Source organism: Mesoplodon mirus (genome assembly GCF_964341445.2).
Source record: "Mesoplodon mirus genome assembly, chromosome: 4".
Taxonomy (NCBI): Eukaryota; Metazoa; Chordata; class Mammalia; order Artiodactyla; family Ziphiidae; genus Mesoplodon; species Mesoplodon mirus.
In genome coordinates this window covers 10,310,290-10,326,616 of record NC_138979.1, presented here as the reverse complement: position 1 = coordinate 10,326,616, position 16,327 = coordinate 10,310,290, and the positions used below count along the sequence as shown (strand labels likewise).

The 16,327-nt window shown below is 50.0% G+C and overlaps 1 protein-coding gene across 1 annotated transcript in view; it reads left to right on the top strand.

Moving 5' to 3' along the window:
• Positions 1–6,840: 6,840 nt before the first annotated feature.
• The window catches only part of GAD2 (glutamate decarboxylase 2), a gene marked incomplete at both ends in the record, with an annotated part of 65,792 nt that continues 56,305 nt past the window's right edge, over positions 6,841–16,327 (top strand). The window contains 6 exons of the mRNA XM_082619041.1: positions 6,841–6,916; positions 7,624–7,683; positions 7,879–8,028; positions 9,062–9,295; positions 13,892–13,982; positions 14,517–14,629. Coding sequence (XP_082475167.1) covers positions 6,841–6,916; positions 7,624–7,683; positions 7,879–8,028; positions 9,062–9,295; positions 13,892–13,982; positions 14,517–14,629 — 724 coding nt within the window. The remainder of the gene's footprint in view (positions 6,917–7,623; positions 7,684–7,878; positions 8,029–9,061; positions 9,296–13,891; positions 13,983–14,516; positions 14,630–16,327) is intronic.

Sequence of the window (16,327 nt, the reverse complement as noted above, 5' to 3'; positions counted from 1 at the left end):
CAGCAGCATTTGACACTCTTTCTTTAAATCTTTTCTTCATTGGCCTCCAGGACAGCAGCTCCTTCCCTTGGTTTGCCTCCTACCTCACCCTCTGCTTTTCATTCTCCTTTGCTGATTCCTCCTCATTTCACTGGCCCCTCAACACTGGAGAGTCCCAGCCCTTTGTTTGCATCATCAACACATACTCTCATGACCTTAAATATCATCTATTTACCTAAAAGTCCCAAACTGAAATCTCTAGCATAGGTCAGGGCTTGTATCCAACCGCCTATTCAGTATCTTCTCTTGAATATCTTCTCCTGAATATCTAGTAAGTATCTCAAACTTAGCACAACTGAAACCAAAATCTTTATCTCCCCTCCCCCATGAGGGGCTCTCCTGTAGCCTTCCCCATCTCGTTAAATGGCAAGTTCACTTTTCCTGTGGTTTAAGGTAAAAACCTTGGAGACATTCTTGATTCCTTTCTTTTACACCCCACATTCCATTCAGCAAACTCTTCCAGATTGACCTACCAAGATAACCAAAATTTGACCAATTCAAACCTCCACAAGCCTAAGCCTGTCAGTCTCGCTTAGGCTATTGCAGTGTCTCTTAACAGGCCTCCTTACTTCCACTGAATCGCTCAACTCAGAAACCTCCAATTTGTCTCTTGCTCTAAGTAAAATTCAAATTCTTGCCATGGTCTCAAAGCTCTGTGTTGTCTGTCACACTGTCCCCTCATCCCTCCTGCTCTCATCCCTCACTGTCCTCCCCCTCGCTTGCTCCACTCAAGCCGCAGTGGCCTCCCTGTTGTGCCATGAACACAATACACACACTCATCTTGGGACATTTATGTGGGTCTTGCATCATCCTGGAGTGACGGCCCTTCCCCAAGAGATCTGCCTGGCTCTCTCCTCCCGTTCCTTCAGGCCTCTCGTCACATGTCACCTTATCAGAGAGGCCTTTCCTGATCGCCCTCTATGAAATTGCTTAGACACACACACGCGCGCACACACGCACAGGCACACACGCACACACACAGGCACACAGGCACGCACACACAGGCACACACACAGGCACACATCCGTCAGCCTTTCCCCATGAACCTGCTTTACTCCTCTGTAGACTCTGTAGACCTCCCGCCCCCTGGTGTACTGGAGCTGTCCATGGTCCTCTCCCCCACTAGACTATAAACGCTGGGAAAGCAGGGACTTGTGTTCACCCATCACCTACCCTGGTGGCTGATGCTTAGTAGGTGCTCCATGAATAAATGAAAGAATGACTCTAGCTGCATTTTAGGGAGCTCCCCACTTCCCCAGGCAAGCTGCAGACCCTAAAGGTAAACGTTGGCAGGGCTTCCCCGCAGTGGGTTCAGGAAGGTGACCCAGCAGCCTCCCTGAAAACGTGGAAACGTTAAAAAAGCTGACAGGGCCCACTCCTTGCGGCGAACAGAGGGGTGGGTCAGATTTGGGGGCAACGTTTTAAGGAAACAACTGAGCAGTTGCAAAATGATGGTTGTCTGTATAAGCACCTTGAGTTTCCTGTTTGACCAGAACGTGCTAAAGTGTTTGTTTATTGGTTGTGAATTTATTTCAAGCCAAACCAAACTCGCCTTTCTGAACTACACCTTCTGATGCTTTACTTAGCTGTCGTTCAAACAGCCAGGTTCCACCAACCCTTCTGCGCCTTGCTCAGGAGTTTTGAAAACCTGCTGAGGCGATGTCGCAGATCCGTTTGGTCACTGCCCTGCTGTTTTGAACGTGCGGTTATTAAACGCCCGCAGTTTGGTGGGAGGTGTGGGAGGAGGACCCGCCTGACTCGGGCTGGGCGGGGATGCGCGGCGCGCGGTGGCGCCGCTGACGCTCGGCCCCGGGTCTCGCTCGCAGGTGCTGGGCGGCGGGGGACCGCGAGGAGGAGGAGAACGGGCCCACCGCCAGCCCCTACGACTACAGGCGGCTCCTGCGCAAAACCTCCCAGCGCCGGCGCCTCGTTCAGCATGTGTAGCCCCGCTGCTCGGCGGCCAGCGCCGTCGGCATGTGCCCGAGACTGCGGAGCTTGCCGGGGCCAAGGCGGGGGATCCTCGGGCGCTGCGCCATCGGGCGCTGGGGCCGCGGCCCTGGCCTTGGCAGCGGCTGCCCGCTGTGCTCGCCCCTCGAGTGCCCAGGCCAGCCTCTGGTGCTCGGAGGGCGGAGAGCCCTTCGGACGCCGCGTCTCCGCGCTCCCGCCTCCTCCACCCCCACCAGCCGCCGGTTTGGGCATCCCTGGCCCTGGCCCCCAATGGGTCTCTTTGTTCACTTGTTTGCGACTCCTTCTGTGGACCCGACTGCGCCTGAGCTCTCGCCGACCCCTCCTCTCTCCTTCTGGGTAACTTCACAGATTTCGTCTTTCTCGAAAACGGCTCTGCCAGGCCCGCGGCGTCCTCGCTGACGGGTTGAGTCTGTGAGGACAGAACAAAGCCGGGGCGGGGGGCGGGGGGTGGCTTTGAAGATGAACTTCATCCCTTCCCTTGGGCATTAAGGTTATTAAATAAAGGAAGTGCCTTGGAAAGTTCGCGGCTTTCGGGGCTGGTCCGCCGGATTCCCCCTTGGGCCCAGGCTCCTGCTGTCCGGCTGTGCAGGTGGCAGGTGGCAGCGCCCAGGGAGGGAGGGTGCGGTGTCTTCGGTCTCCAGGGGAACAACACCCCTCCCCCCAGCCATCCCAAACTTACCATCTAACGTAGAACCCCGTAACTGAGACACAAACGTGTCCTCTAGACAAATCTCCAAATCCTGCAACACAGCGCGCTCGCGCACACAGACTCTCTCCCGCTCGCTCTCTCTCTCTCTCTCTCTCTCTCTCTCTCTCTCTCTCTCTCTCTCTCACCCCACACAGCCTTCCCAACAGAGGTGTCCTCCTCTGGCCCCGCCTATAAAAATTCTAGTCCCGCCACCGAGCTGAACGGTCATATTTTTAAGGTTCTCCTAGTCTGCAGATTTGGGGCCGTCTCCACTGCTCTGGATTTTAGTGTATTTAAGATGGAGAGCAGGGCGGTGGGCGGGCACCCTTTTGCCTTCTTCAGTCGGCTGCATCTTATTTAAAAACCCAGGTTAAGCTCGTCCATGGAAGTGACGCCCTCCGCGTCTACAGAGCCCGGAGAGGGTGATGGAAAGGGGTGCGGTGGTATCTTGGACGGCGGAGCTGGGAGCAGCGTTTTAGCTGGAAGGGGGCTTGTCTCTTCTGCCGGCGTCCCCGGCTCGTGCGCCCGCGGCCCCGAGCCAGGGAACTTGGGAAAAATATTCGAGGAGAGAGTGAGGGCGCGTGCAGCTGGCTGAGGGCGTTAGTTGCGCCACTCGCCCGGTGGGTGGTACGGTTGTCTGCATCCCAAACAGTTGGCACCGAAAGGTCCCCAGCGGTGACGTGGACGACCTCTCCCTTTTAGCAAGAGGACCCGCGCAAGGGGAAACCTCCCACGGCGGCAGGGCTGAGCTCCGAGGCCAAGTGCGCTCAGGCCCCGCTCCCTAACCTGGGTTCACGCCGCGGCCTCCACCCGGAGCGAGGAGCCACCTCCGCGGTGTGGACCGTCGGCACGGCTGTGGTTGCGCATGGCCTAGGCACCCACGAAAGCAGCGCTGCCGAGCACCATACCCTGGGGTGGGCGATGGAGGGGGACCTGTAACCCGAGCTGGCCCGGCCCCCTCCGCCGCTTCTCACCCGTCCACCCACCACCAGGAGGCCTTAGGAGGAAAATAAGCTCTGCTTCGTGGCCGGGCCCACTCAGTCCAAGCTTCCAGAGGGGCTCCTGCAGAGCGGAGCCTTGGCAGCCCAGTCGGACGCTGGATAGAGAGGCAACTGGGCCCCTCCCTAAAATCCACCACCCCCCCTTTTTAAGTGGGACTAGAAAAGAGAATAGCAAACACGTGCGGTGAACGGTTGCAATGTTTTTGTTCTCCTTTTTAAAAAAATTTCTTTGTTTTCTCTCCTTTTTCCTTCTCTCTTTCCATCTCTCCTTCTTTGTCCTTTGACACTTAAGCTCTGGGAGGACACCAGGGAAAACTTGTAGCGCGCACTATTCTTCGGCAGACCTGCAACGCAATTTCTGGGTAAACTACGGACAAAAAATAGGTCAACCAAGGAAACCGGCCCCCTCCGGCGGCCCCTGGCGCGTGGCTTTCTCTTCCCTTGCTCGAGGAAGGGCCTCCGAAAGCTCTCCGCCAGCGCTGGCCCGCCTCCCCTCCCCATTCAGTGGCTGCCTCCTTTGAGAACTAATGACGGTAATTATTACCTCCCAGAGCTCTTTTGTTATCTCCAAGCCCAGGCCCGAGGGAGGGGGGAGTGGGCTCTTTTTCGAAATGACAGTCTTTATAAAGCAAATTTTCGTCTAGGCAGGGCCAGCGTTGAGGAAAGACAAATCAGATACCGCATCTGAAGAGGGTGTGTTAAATAAGAAACGTAAATACTACCATTAGATTCAAAATACCCTGGAGGTGCGGGATTTAATGCGGTTTAAACAGTAGGATTTAAAGTCATCGCGTTTAAAGAGATGTATTAAATTCGGGCTTTGTGATTTCTACCTTTCTCGTATTTTAATCTGTTTCTTTCTTTGCGGCTTTGTGTGTGTTTTAAATGCTTGTTTTAAAGAACCTTTTGGTTTTTGACCGCTCATTCATAGCAGAAAAGTTCACCAACTCCAGCCTTGCTGTCTTGAAGCGAAACGTGTGCAGGATTTAGTGTGTGTTTAAACAAAGGACGGGTCTCTCCGGCTCGCATCAGCGCCGCTGGAGCAGCAGCCGTGGAGCTGTTCTGCCAGCGGCGCGGACGGCCAGCCCACGAAGCCCTTACCCCCCTGGAGTTGTCGCCTGGATCCACTGGAGCGCTGGAGCCGGGATCGCTGGAAAGAGGGGTGGGACGCAGGCCAGGGTTCGTGCCAACCGCGCGGCTACAGCTTGACACAGGCTTCTCAGCACGGCAGGCTCTGCGCCAGGCCTGAGGCCGGACCCGTCCAGCGCCCTTCCTCGTTCCCACTCTTGGGCTCAGGTCCGGAGGCCACGGTGCAGATCCTACGGATCCTCCAGGCTCGGGCATGTGCCCCATGGCCCATGGTCCCCGGGACCCATGACGTCCTTCCTAAGCGAGGGTCGAGGGGTGGTAGCCAAGACTGAGGATCCGTGGGTCTCTGCTTTAGCAGCAGCTTTGGTAACTGGTTCTGAGAGCAGAGAAAGAAGGTCCTGTGAACACAGTGGAAATGAGAAGCGCTCGCCCAGGGGGAGCAGCACGCCGAGGAATGCGCCGCGGGAGGCCGGACGCAGAACTTTCCCAGCCATTGTCATCCTCACCCTCTCTCTGCGCACCCAGGAGCTGCAAGGCAAACTTGACACTGATCTTAACTGCCAAGGGAAAGCAACACGAACTCAACGGGCCCCAAATTCTCAAGGCGCCCTCCCTTTGTTTAACAGCTTGTAGAGAAAGGAAAATGTAAGAGAGGAGAGATTATGACTTTCTCAGAAAAGGAGAACCCCCTTGCCACCAAGCCTCAGAAATAGCGAAACTGCCGTTTCCCCCCACCCCACCCGATCGTGAAGATTCCCTTGGGGGATCAGGTGGTCATTGATTTGAGGCCCTCTAAAACGAGGGCCCAGCAGGCCATGCCTTCTTTCCGCCTTTGGACAGCTCAGATTGCTTACTGGAAACTCGGTGCACGCTTCCCACGCACACACCGATTCCGGTGACACGTAAGCAGTGGGCCCTTGCGCGCCTCCGCAGGCCAAGGTCACCAAATGACCTGATCCCATCCCCCATCAGCCGTCAACCCTGCCAGCTCTAGCTCTCTTCCCAGTCCCCTTACAAGAAGTGTCCGTTCATTTCTCTGCCCAGGCTGAGGTCCTTGGTGATAGATTCCAGCATGGATTTTAATTGCCTCAATCAGCAGTTTTTCTCCCCGGCCGTCAGTCAGAACCTGGACGGTGGGTTCTGCGACCACGCGCTCCGAAGCGCAGGAATGGTGCGCCCCCGGGGACTGCGCGGCTCAGTAGGCAGGCATTTGGCTCCACTAAGGAGCTGAATTGAGCCCATCAGTGCATAGATGCCCTTCCCCCACCGTCCCCTCCCCAGGCTCGCGAACCACTCCCGATGCCGATTCTGGCCCAGTCGCCAGGGGTCCCGGGGTCACAGCGACCTCAGCACCCTCTTGGAGGAAGGCGGCGCGGGAATCGCGCCTCTTTCCCCGCAGCGGGAGCCAGACCTCAAACAATACACCAATCGAGGCAAATAGACTGTCTCGACCACCCTTCCCGCCTCGCCAAGGTCTCTGGTCTACCCCTGCTGAGGCACGCGCGCTCAGCCGCGTGAGCACTCCGGACAGCGCACCCGGGCCCGCGGGGGCAGCCGGCGCCATCACGCCTCACGCACGCCTGCCACCCACTCACGCTGACTCCAGGTCTGGCGCACTGTCTGCCTCGCACTCTCACGGTTCAGCTCCCTCCCTCTGCCGCTTTTTTTTTTTCCGCCGTCCCCTCATCCTTCCCTATTGGGCTCCTTCTTCAAAATCGCTCCGGCGCTCCGCGCTTTCGCATCTCCTGGCTGTGAGGACCCCGCAACTGCCTTCTCTGTTCAACCCCCAAAGCTTTCAGAGCGTTGCCACGTCTCTAAGCTCTAATCCCAGCACACACACACGCGCGCACGCACCCGCAGACACGCACGTTTCCTGTCCCTGTGTGACACCCACCCTCTGCGGGGCGGCCGCGCCGGTTCCCGCGCGGTGTCCTCATCCCGCCACACACACACGCACACTCACACACACACGCACGCGCGCGTGCAGGGCGGATCGGAGGGCAGCTCGCCGACAGTTCGCATTCGGAGGCGTCCTGCTCCAGCCTCGCAGAGCCGATGGCATCTCCCGGCTCCGGCTTTTGGTCCTTCGCATCTGAAGATGGTTCCGGGGATCCCGAGCACCCTGGCACAGGTAGGAGAACCGGGACCTGCAGGAGGCGAGCTTTGCGGGTGGACTGGGGTTTGCGGGGCTGGGGAAGATTGAAAGAGGTTTTTCCACTTGCGGTGGGAAACTTCGGACGCTTAGCCCTGCCCTCGGGGTGTGTCCCTGATGACCCAAGAGACCAAAGCCCCCACAGGCTCTTATCCCCTGCGAAGATTCCCAGAGAATCTCTGGGCCTTTCCGCTGAAATCTGGGAGAGCCCCCAAAACACGGCGGCGTCTCCTGGACACCGAACTCGCGGGCCTGGGGCACTGCCGCCATCGTCGTGTCTGGACCCTGGAGAGGGACGGAGTGGCGGTGGGGAAAAGAAAAACTGGAAAGGGGGGAGAATTCTCTGCCTGTTAGGAGAGCCTGGGAGGAAATGGACAGCCTCGGTGTCTAGGAGAAGTCGCCCAAGAGAGGCGGGAAGGGGACTTTGCCTTAACCGAGTGGCACCTGGAAGGCAGTGCAAAGGGCCACAGTGTGGGCCGCTCCTTGGGGAACAAATCAGCGAACCGAGGGTCGGGCCGGGCCGCCAGGCTCCCGCGCGCCTCCCGCACCTGCCCGCTGTGCGGGGCCGCAGGCAGCCTTTCCCGGACCCCGTTGACGTTGACGTCGTTCACAAAGAAGGAAATTTCACACGTCTTTCTGCTCTTTTCTTACGGCCTCGCCCTCCTCCTGCCTGTCTGTACTTGCAGCGAGGGCCTGGTGTCAGGTGGCTCAGAGGTTCACGGGCGGCATCGGAAACAAGCTGTGCGGTGAGTGCCGGTGCCCGGGGGCGGGAGGCGGACGTGGCCGGGCGCCTCGGAGCCCGCGGGGGGCAAAGGCGCCTTCTCACCTCCGCATCCCATCGAGGGTCGGAGATTCTTGATTTTTGGCCGGGGACGGGCGGGGTGCTGGGAGCCGGGCCGGCGGGCGGCTGACCGAGGTCCGCGCTCCGTGTCCTTGCCCAGCCCTGCTCTACGGGGACGCCGAGAAGCCGGCGGAGAGCGGCGGGATCCAGCCCCCGAGGGCCGCCTCCCGCAAGGCCGCCTGCGCCTGCAACCAGAAGCCCTGCAGCTGCCCCAAAGCGGGGGTCAACTACGCGTTTCTACACGCAACAGGTAAAGGCGCCTCGCGGGGCCACGGGGAGACACTGCCCCTCGCCCTGCCCCGCCCACCGCGGCCAGGAGGGACCCCGCGCCGGGATCCTGAGCCGGGGCGTCGAGGTGGAGGGCGGAAGCGGACCTTAGGAGAACCTTCAGCCGACAGCGAGAAAGGCTGGGCCTGCCCCCTCGGTCCGACCCCGACCCCGGCCCCTGCTGGGCGCCCGCGTTCCAAGGGAGCTCCGGGGCCGCGGAGCTCTCGGCCGGGCGCCGCCCTCGGGTCTGCGGTGGCCGAGGCGCCCGCGCGCGCCCTGGCTCCAGGTCCGCTCCTTGGTGCCGCTGAGGCCTCGGGTGGGACGCGGTTTCCAGTTCAAAATTGCTGAGACTTTCTAGGTCTTTAGATCGCAACAGTAATTTGTAGCTGTGCTTTCACAGAAGAACGATTCACGTGAGACCTGCGCGCGGTTTTACTCCCTTGCGCTTACACACGCGGTCACCCAAACGTACGCGCGCGCGCGCGCGCACACACACACACACACACACCACACACACACACACACACGCTGTCTTTGAAAACAGTGGGCTTTCGTAATAGGCCAGAGATCCTAACATAGCATGATCCATTTTGCCTGATTTGCCCAAAGGCATTCCTCAAACATTCCTGACTTGAAGTGTTTCCGTGATCATTTAAGATGGTTTACTGAGAAATAACATTTAGCGGGAACGCCGGTAAAACAAATGAATGGAGGCATAGTCTCTTAAAAAAAAAAAAAAAGAAAGAAAGAAAAAGAAAGGAAATAAGAAAGGAAGAAAGCAACCAAGTTATGAACTGAAATGCAAGAAATAATTTGGGGTTGGGAGAGAAATGGTAATTTTTTTCATTCCTTCATCTTTGAAGAATCCCTCCTCTTTAAAGAAAATGCTCTCGTTTCCAGAAGATTTTTTTTTAATGTAAAATGTCTCGGTTCAAAGAGAAATTGTCAGCTGACAAACTTTCCCTGGATAGTTTCATTGTAAAATTAAAATGTGGCATTTTGATTCCATTCTTTAGACCTGCTACCAGCGTGTGATGGCGAAAGAGCCACTTTGGCATTTCTGCAAGATGTTATGGACATTTTGCTTCAGTATGTGGTGAAAAGTTTCGATAGATCGACCAAAGTGATTGACTTCCATTACCCCAATGAGCTTCTTCAAGAATATAACTGGGGATTGGCAGACCAACCACAAAATTTGGAGGAAATTTTGATGCATTGCCAAACAACTCTAAAATATGCAATTAAAACAGGTATTGTCCAATCAGAACTAATAAAGCTCTTTTTTCTTTTAAAGCTTTAATTTTTTCTATAAAAATGTTTTATTTTATGGAGTTAGTGATAATTTCAGATTTACAAAGTTATTTTCGTCATTTAAGAAAATAGTCATGATGAGAATGATTAACATCAATAGCACCCTTTGCCGTTACTGTTCATGCTTGTGAAGTTGATAATGTCAGAAACGTCATCTAAGTATAAGTCATCAGATTTTACACTGCACTATTTGACCATGGAAATTAACCACTGATGTAGGAGCAACCATTTGTCAGCAGAGGCCTGTAGAAGTGACCAAAAATAGAGAAAGAAAGGGAATCTAGAAATGAAAGCGCAAAAGGCACGATCCAAACAAAAGCCCAAATACCAGTGCAGTACTGGTATTTCCTTGGCATAGAAAGCATCAGAAATTGGACAAACCATCCATGTAATGGTTGAAGCAGCAGGATAACAGTTTGGCATTGTCTCAAATGACCAAGACTTCAGATTTGAACTCCAGGTTCCCTCTATTTTTAAGTAAATGTACACAAAAGAAAACACAATCAAACTAGCTTAACAATTCAGCCATGTTATACAAGGATGTTCATGCTTCCTAACCATTCTGTATATAAGACAAAGAAAAAAGAGATAGAGGGGAATCAGATATCTATAACGGCAAACATTTTTCGTCTATTTTGTATTTATTGCTTTTTTATAGTATTCTTCATACTCTATCGATTTTATAGCCCCAGGTGTAACATTTATGTGGGTGCACTCTAAGCTTTTATTTTATCTACACAAAGTCAGCTATTCATCTCCCCAGGTTATGATTACCCCTTCATTTTCTACTTTGCCTCTAATCATCCTGATATATGGTGGCACTACACTTCATTAAAGCAATAAAAATAAACGTGAATGAAGTTGGGGGGAGGGGAGACCTTGTGGATCTAAATTGATTTTTAGCCTTAAAAAAGATTTGCTAACAAATAAATACGTAAAATATCACAAAATATTAATTGCCCTAGAAACAATCTTTTTCTTTGCAAGTTTTGAATTTCATGAATTATCAGTATCATTCTAATCAACAACAGATTTTAAGAATGTTTGCCATGTGACTTTTAGCCCTTTGTTTTGTTTGGTTTTATTTTTGTTTTTGCACGTTCTTTTTAGCAACAGAGAGGAATGATATACATAGAAGCCTTAGGAAATTGATTTCCCATACTATTATTATCCACTTTTGTGAAAGTATAGACTTAGAATTAGATACATGGGGAAAAGAATTTAACTCGGAGATTTCTATCAGACTCAATCTATGGAGTATGAGTTTTTAGACTTCTTAGATTTCATTCTCAATTATATTCACAGAGAGTCCACATGATGTATGTACTAGGTACTAAAGATGGTTTTTCTTCCTGATTTTCATGTATCTGTAGGTGCAAACCTGAGCAATGCTTTTAATTCATTTTTATTTGACCTATTCCCCAACCTGATATTTAAATACACTAACAGTAAATTGCTACCTATTATTTTGATTGTTACCAAACCAAAAAGAATCTATAAAAATGTTTCACATCTTCATCCTTAAAAGCTGGTGGTGTTTGAAATGCAATTTAAAGAGTTAAGATAATGGAAATTGCAGGTCAATGATAGTAATAGTTCTGTCTGTCAATGTTCCATTTAGTGTCGGGAGAAGATGGGCCAACTCAACACTTAGATTTTGCCATAATGCTTGTGAAACTGTTGGTCAGTGTAGCTCTAATGCATTTTATTTAAAGGTCAGAAAAAGTATGATTGAGCTGGATTTCTGACCAAGGCATATCAATATTAACTCACTATCAGTGTTATTCATAACATATGTAGTCTTCTGGTCCTTCCCCCCACCCCCAATAGCATTTCAAGTAATTAACAGCTGTCACCTTCCTTTCTGACTGGCATGTTTATAGGTTTCATGCTGTAACTTGTATTTGACAACTAGTACTATTTAGGGTCTGTGAAGCAGTTACCATCACTGCTACCATTAGGCGTGCTAATGCTCAGAAGATTCTTTTATCAAATGCATGTTATCATCTGCTTTCTACTGAGAGTCCTTAACCTAATTTCCACTTGGACTCCAGGCTTAGAGAGAAGTGAGGGGCGGGGGGATGTCTTCATGCATTGTTAAAATTACCTCTGTAAGGAATGTTGCAAAAGAAAACTGAGAAGTGCAGAGAATGATAAAATTCTGGAATAATTAACGTTTGCTAGGGTCATTGGGTTTGCTAGTGGTGGGGTGGGGGGGTGGAGGGCTTAATCTTGCCTTGAATCTCTGAACTCAGCCATGAGACAAAGGCATTGTAGCATCAGTAAACCAGACCATCCTTGGGTGTGTGTCGCAGGTCCAGAGAGAGCAGCCTGGACCGACTTGGGACCCCTTCCCAACGGACACCAGGGTCAGAGCTGCCTGCAGCTGGCTGTGCACAGAGTCTGCACATCCTTCCTGGCTCATTTGCTGATCTGTGGGGAGCGGTCCAGAGGCGGGAGCAGCTCTAATCTCTGGTTTCAAACTCGCTGTCTCCGCGGCGGTGCGTGGCCACCCGATCCTTGGCCGGACGCTGGCTCACAACACGGGGTTGGGGGGCAGCAGAAGTAGCGGCTAGGACAGCAGGCAGGCAGGTCTCAGGGAACCCTACCTGGATTCGGCGGCAGCCTATAGGTTCATGGGAAGCGAGCAAATATAACATTTCTGCAGAAATCAAGAGGACACGTTGTTGTGATTTGTCAAAGCATCTCCCTGCATGTTTCCACATCGTTATCAGTGAATGCAGATTTTGAGGCAGGAGAGATTTAGGTGAAATAGACCAAGGTCAAAAATTTATGGAAGAAAGAAGCCAAGCAAATGAAGCATCAAAGCTCTTTCCACAGTTTCCCGAAGTCATCAGGGTGAATTGACCTTCTGATTACCTGGGGCACAACACATATCTTAGGATCCCTCTCAATTTTATGCAGAGGTTTTCATGCCAACGTTTTCATAGAGTTAGTGTGTGATCATAGATACCAGATTTGTCCAGAAAATGCATGTGAGTTGGGAGAGTTGATTAATGGATAGATTTGCCAATCCTTATGAATTTCCTCGCTTCAAAGAAATGGCTTAGGGAAAGAGAAATGAAGGGGCCTCAGGAGGGAGAAGAGGGCTATGATTTCAGCTGTGAGCGCTAATGAAATGGGGAGCAATGAGGCAGAGAGGAGTACGCGGGAAGCCTCTTTCCCTTTCTGTGGATGCGCAGACGGACGGGGTCAGCATCAGAGCAAAAAGCTTGAAGGGCACCGTGCAGGGCCAAAGGGAGGTAAAACAATGCCGGAGAATGAACGAGAGCTGCCCAAACCCCAATCTCTTTAACATGGGCTCTTTCCCAGCTCCTGTCTTTTCTCGGGGGTCTCATTGTCTGGCCACATGCCCGCGGCTGATAAGAGAACACTCTGGTCCTGGTCCCGAGATAAGCTTTGTGCTGACTTTTGTCTCTGCTTTCCCCATTGCCTTCCTTTATCTTGTTTTGTCCATGGTGGCATGAGAGACTCTCACATCCCCAGGCTTCAGACAGGTGTCCAGTAAGTGGCAGATGCCTTTTCATCAGAGGCTATTTCCATAATTGTTAATCTTCCAAAATGTTTGCTGCTAAACAAATCACAGATTTATAGATAGGCTTGTGTGGAGCAAGACAAGGAAATGGAATTCTAATGAGATCTTTACAATCACATTTTAAATAACAGCCTCAGGAGTGTTTGTGTGTCAACCCCTTTAGAGAGTTTTAGAGGAATCCAGAAGTTAATTAGATAAGCCTGGCTAATAGACTGATCAGTCTATTGACTATACCTTCATGTATCTTGTTGACAAGACAGTGATGTTGACTTACTTAGCTTTATTTTGAATTGCAACTACAAAGGAGCTCTGTTGTTTATGATCGAATATTCAGACAGAAAAGAATTGACAATTAGGTCTGTTCATACCATCTTTAGACAGTCATCACCTTTTGAGTCCAGGGCAAAGCACTCAGTAGAGTGTCCTATTTTCTCATTTTTGCCTTGTCTTTTCTGATCATCAGCCATTCGTCACTGATATTACCATGGATGTTAGCATGCCTGGCGGATGTCATGGTACATGACTGATTCCCAGGACAACTTCAAGGGAAAAGGATTTTTTTTTTAACAGCACAAGTGTAAACAAGAAGTCGCCTGTCTTTGAATAGCTTTGGATTGCACCGGCATTTGAGTTTGCAAATATATTGAAAGAATGCTAGAAAATAAACTAGTGTCCACATTGCAAATCACGATTATTATATTTTTATAGGGTATGTTTAAAGGAAGATTTTTAGAGTGTGTTTTAAGAAATATCAAAACCCAAAACAGTTTCTCTTGTTAAAGGAAATGCTCCTTTGGGATGTGTGTGTGTGTGTGTGAGAGAGAGAGAGAGAGAGAGAGAGAGAGAGAGATGGGTTTCTGAGTATGGATTTCCTATTACTGAAGGATCTTTCAAGGTTCTTTAGCTAGAGAAATCATGTGTTTTGGAAGCATTTATTTTCATTGGATTCATCCTGATTCTGGTGTTCTGTCTAATTCAGGGCATCCCAGATATTTCAATCAGCTTTCTACAGGACTGGATATGGTTGGATTAGCAGCAGACTGGCTGACATCAACAGCAAACACTAACATGTAAGTAGCTAAATGTGTTTCTGTGTAATCCAGGATAATTATTAATGAGATTCCATAATCTTTATTCTACCTCTCATGTGAAAAATCTCTTCTTATTAAGTAGCCCCTAAAATAGTGAGACGAACTTCAGAGGAGTATGGATGTTTACTTTAGCTTAAAAGATAGTCCTGATATATCTTTCATGCAATCAAAGTTATACACCATGTTCTAAACACCAAAGGGACATTTTGGGGCATGTTGGATTTATAATTATTTATAATATGAGAGCAATGGGACCAGATGTTTTCTTTTAGATAGTGTTACAATGTTACTCTGCAATATATTTATTCACTGTGATAAATGACCCTTGCTCATTAAGCCAATGATTGAAGCTCTTGACTTTAGGAATATAGAAAACCGAGCAAAACATTTTCCTCTCCGCTCAGTGCTATAATGGTAAATTGTTCTGTAGATTGAAATTGTTCTGTAGATATTGTAATGATGAATTATTCCTTTGAGTTACAGACATAAAATGTGGCCATTACTATGTTTCAGGTTCACCTATGAAATTGCTCCAGTATTTGTGCTTTTGGAATACGTCACGCTAAAGAAAATGAGAGAAATCATTGGCTGGCCTGGGGGCTCTGGCGATGGGATATTTTCTCCTGGTATATGATATTTTAACCTTTCTTTGTGTTTTTTCTTCTGATATGTCATGCCTTATTATGAACCTAGAAATGATTATATATCTAGTCTGTGTTTCTGCATTAGGTTAAATAGGCTATATACTGATCAAAAGAATGAATGTGATTAAGTGCATGTGACCATTGACCACACCTCCAAGCCAACTACACCATGCTTGAATATTAATTATTTGTGTTTGAAAAGAGCATCATCAGCAATGATATTAACCCAGTACTTCTACTGTGATCCTACACATAGGATGTATGGATCGTGTGGAACAGAGGAGGAAAGATTCCTAATAAGGGAATTAAAGAATAAGGGGATTTCACTCTCCCAAGCATCAGTGAAAGGAGGAGTTTCTTAGAGCTAAAAGAGAGGGTGACGACTTCTTCAAGAGGTTTCTCATTCTTTTGCTTCTTTATGATGTCATTCAATCTTTCCAGTCTTTCCCATCCTGCCTTTTATCACCAGCCATTGCATTCTAAGCTCCGTTATTTACACCTCTTCCAGCCAAGAAAATCAACCTGAAACAAAAAGTCCTGCTTTTGGTTCCTGGGTCTGTGTGCGTGACCTTGGTTTGATGCTGAGATGAAATAAAAGTTAGGAAGGCAGTGGGAAGAGAGAGAGTCACTGACCCGTGGAAAGGAAAGCTGGCGTGCAGACTGTCACCTCTTCAGCGGCAAGAGAGGGGTCTTCAGAATGGGTGTTACTGCCCCAGGGCTCAGTCCACGGAGACTGACCCCGCTGGGGAGGCCAGAGCCACACCTGCCGTTGTGTCAGGCAGAGCAAAGGCCAAGTCATGCTCCCTCTTCAGCAAATCTACAAAGACAAGGGGATGATGAGGGAGAGAGAAAGTGAAAAGAAGGCAGAAGGAAGAAATGATGAGTAACAGTGGCCTCAGGGCCAAGTCTTAAATTAAGCAGCTTTATCTACAAGCTCAGATCGGCTATTTTATTTTCTGTTTTTAAAGCTAGAGCATATGTTTTCAGGTGCTGAAGGAAAATGTGTTAGTTAAATGAAAGGGAAAATTTGCCTTTTTTAATTTAAAGTCATTGAACACCTGCCGTGATGAATTTTAAGCTAGCTTTATTTTGTAGGGAACTGAGTATTTAGTGTTCCTTTGGAAAACCGTCCCCAATTGAGGGAAGTTTGTCATTAACTGGAACTGATGCTCTTAAGGTGTTTTTTCATGAGGAACTGGGTAGGGTACAGAGATCAACATTGTTTCTACCTTTATTCTTCCTTCTCTTGTAAGATCGGTTGTGTGATTGAGCTGTCCTGAGGGAACCAGGAGCACCTTGGGCTCTCTTTTAATGGTTCCCAAGAGTGGGAAGAGAACAGCTGCTCCTGCGGCCCCGGAAAAGGTGACTAAGTGGGGTTGGGCCAGACCTAACTTACCTGGCTGGTCTTGGGACCCACCTGCCCCAGAAAATACACAGCCAGAGAAAGACTCCTCTTTGGCAGTTCTGCTAAGCCAGGTATGGACTAAGGGCTGCCACCCTCATCAGTGGTGGGGAATGATCAGGTAGAAGAGACTAGAACTTGATCCTGAGGCTCCTTCCTTAGATCCTGAAGACCCACATGCTCTGACCCCAAGATGGAAGCCATAGATGCCAGGCTACAGTGTAATGTAGACCTTGCAAAATTGGAGGGGACAAAAGAAAAGGTCATTAGCAACCTGT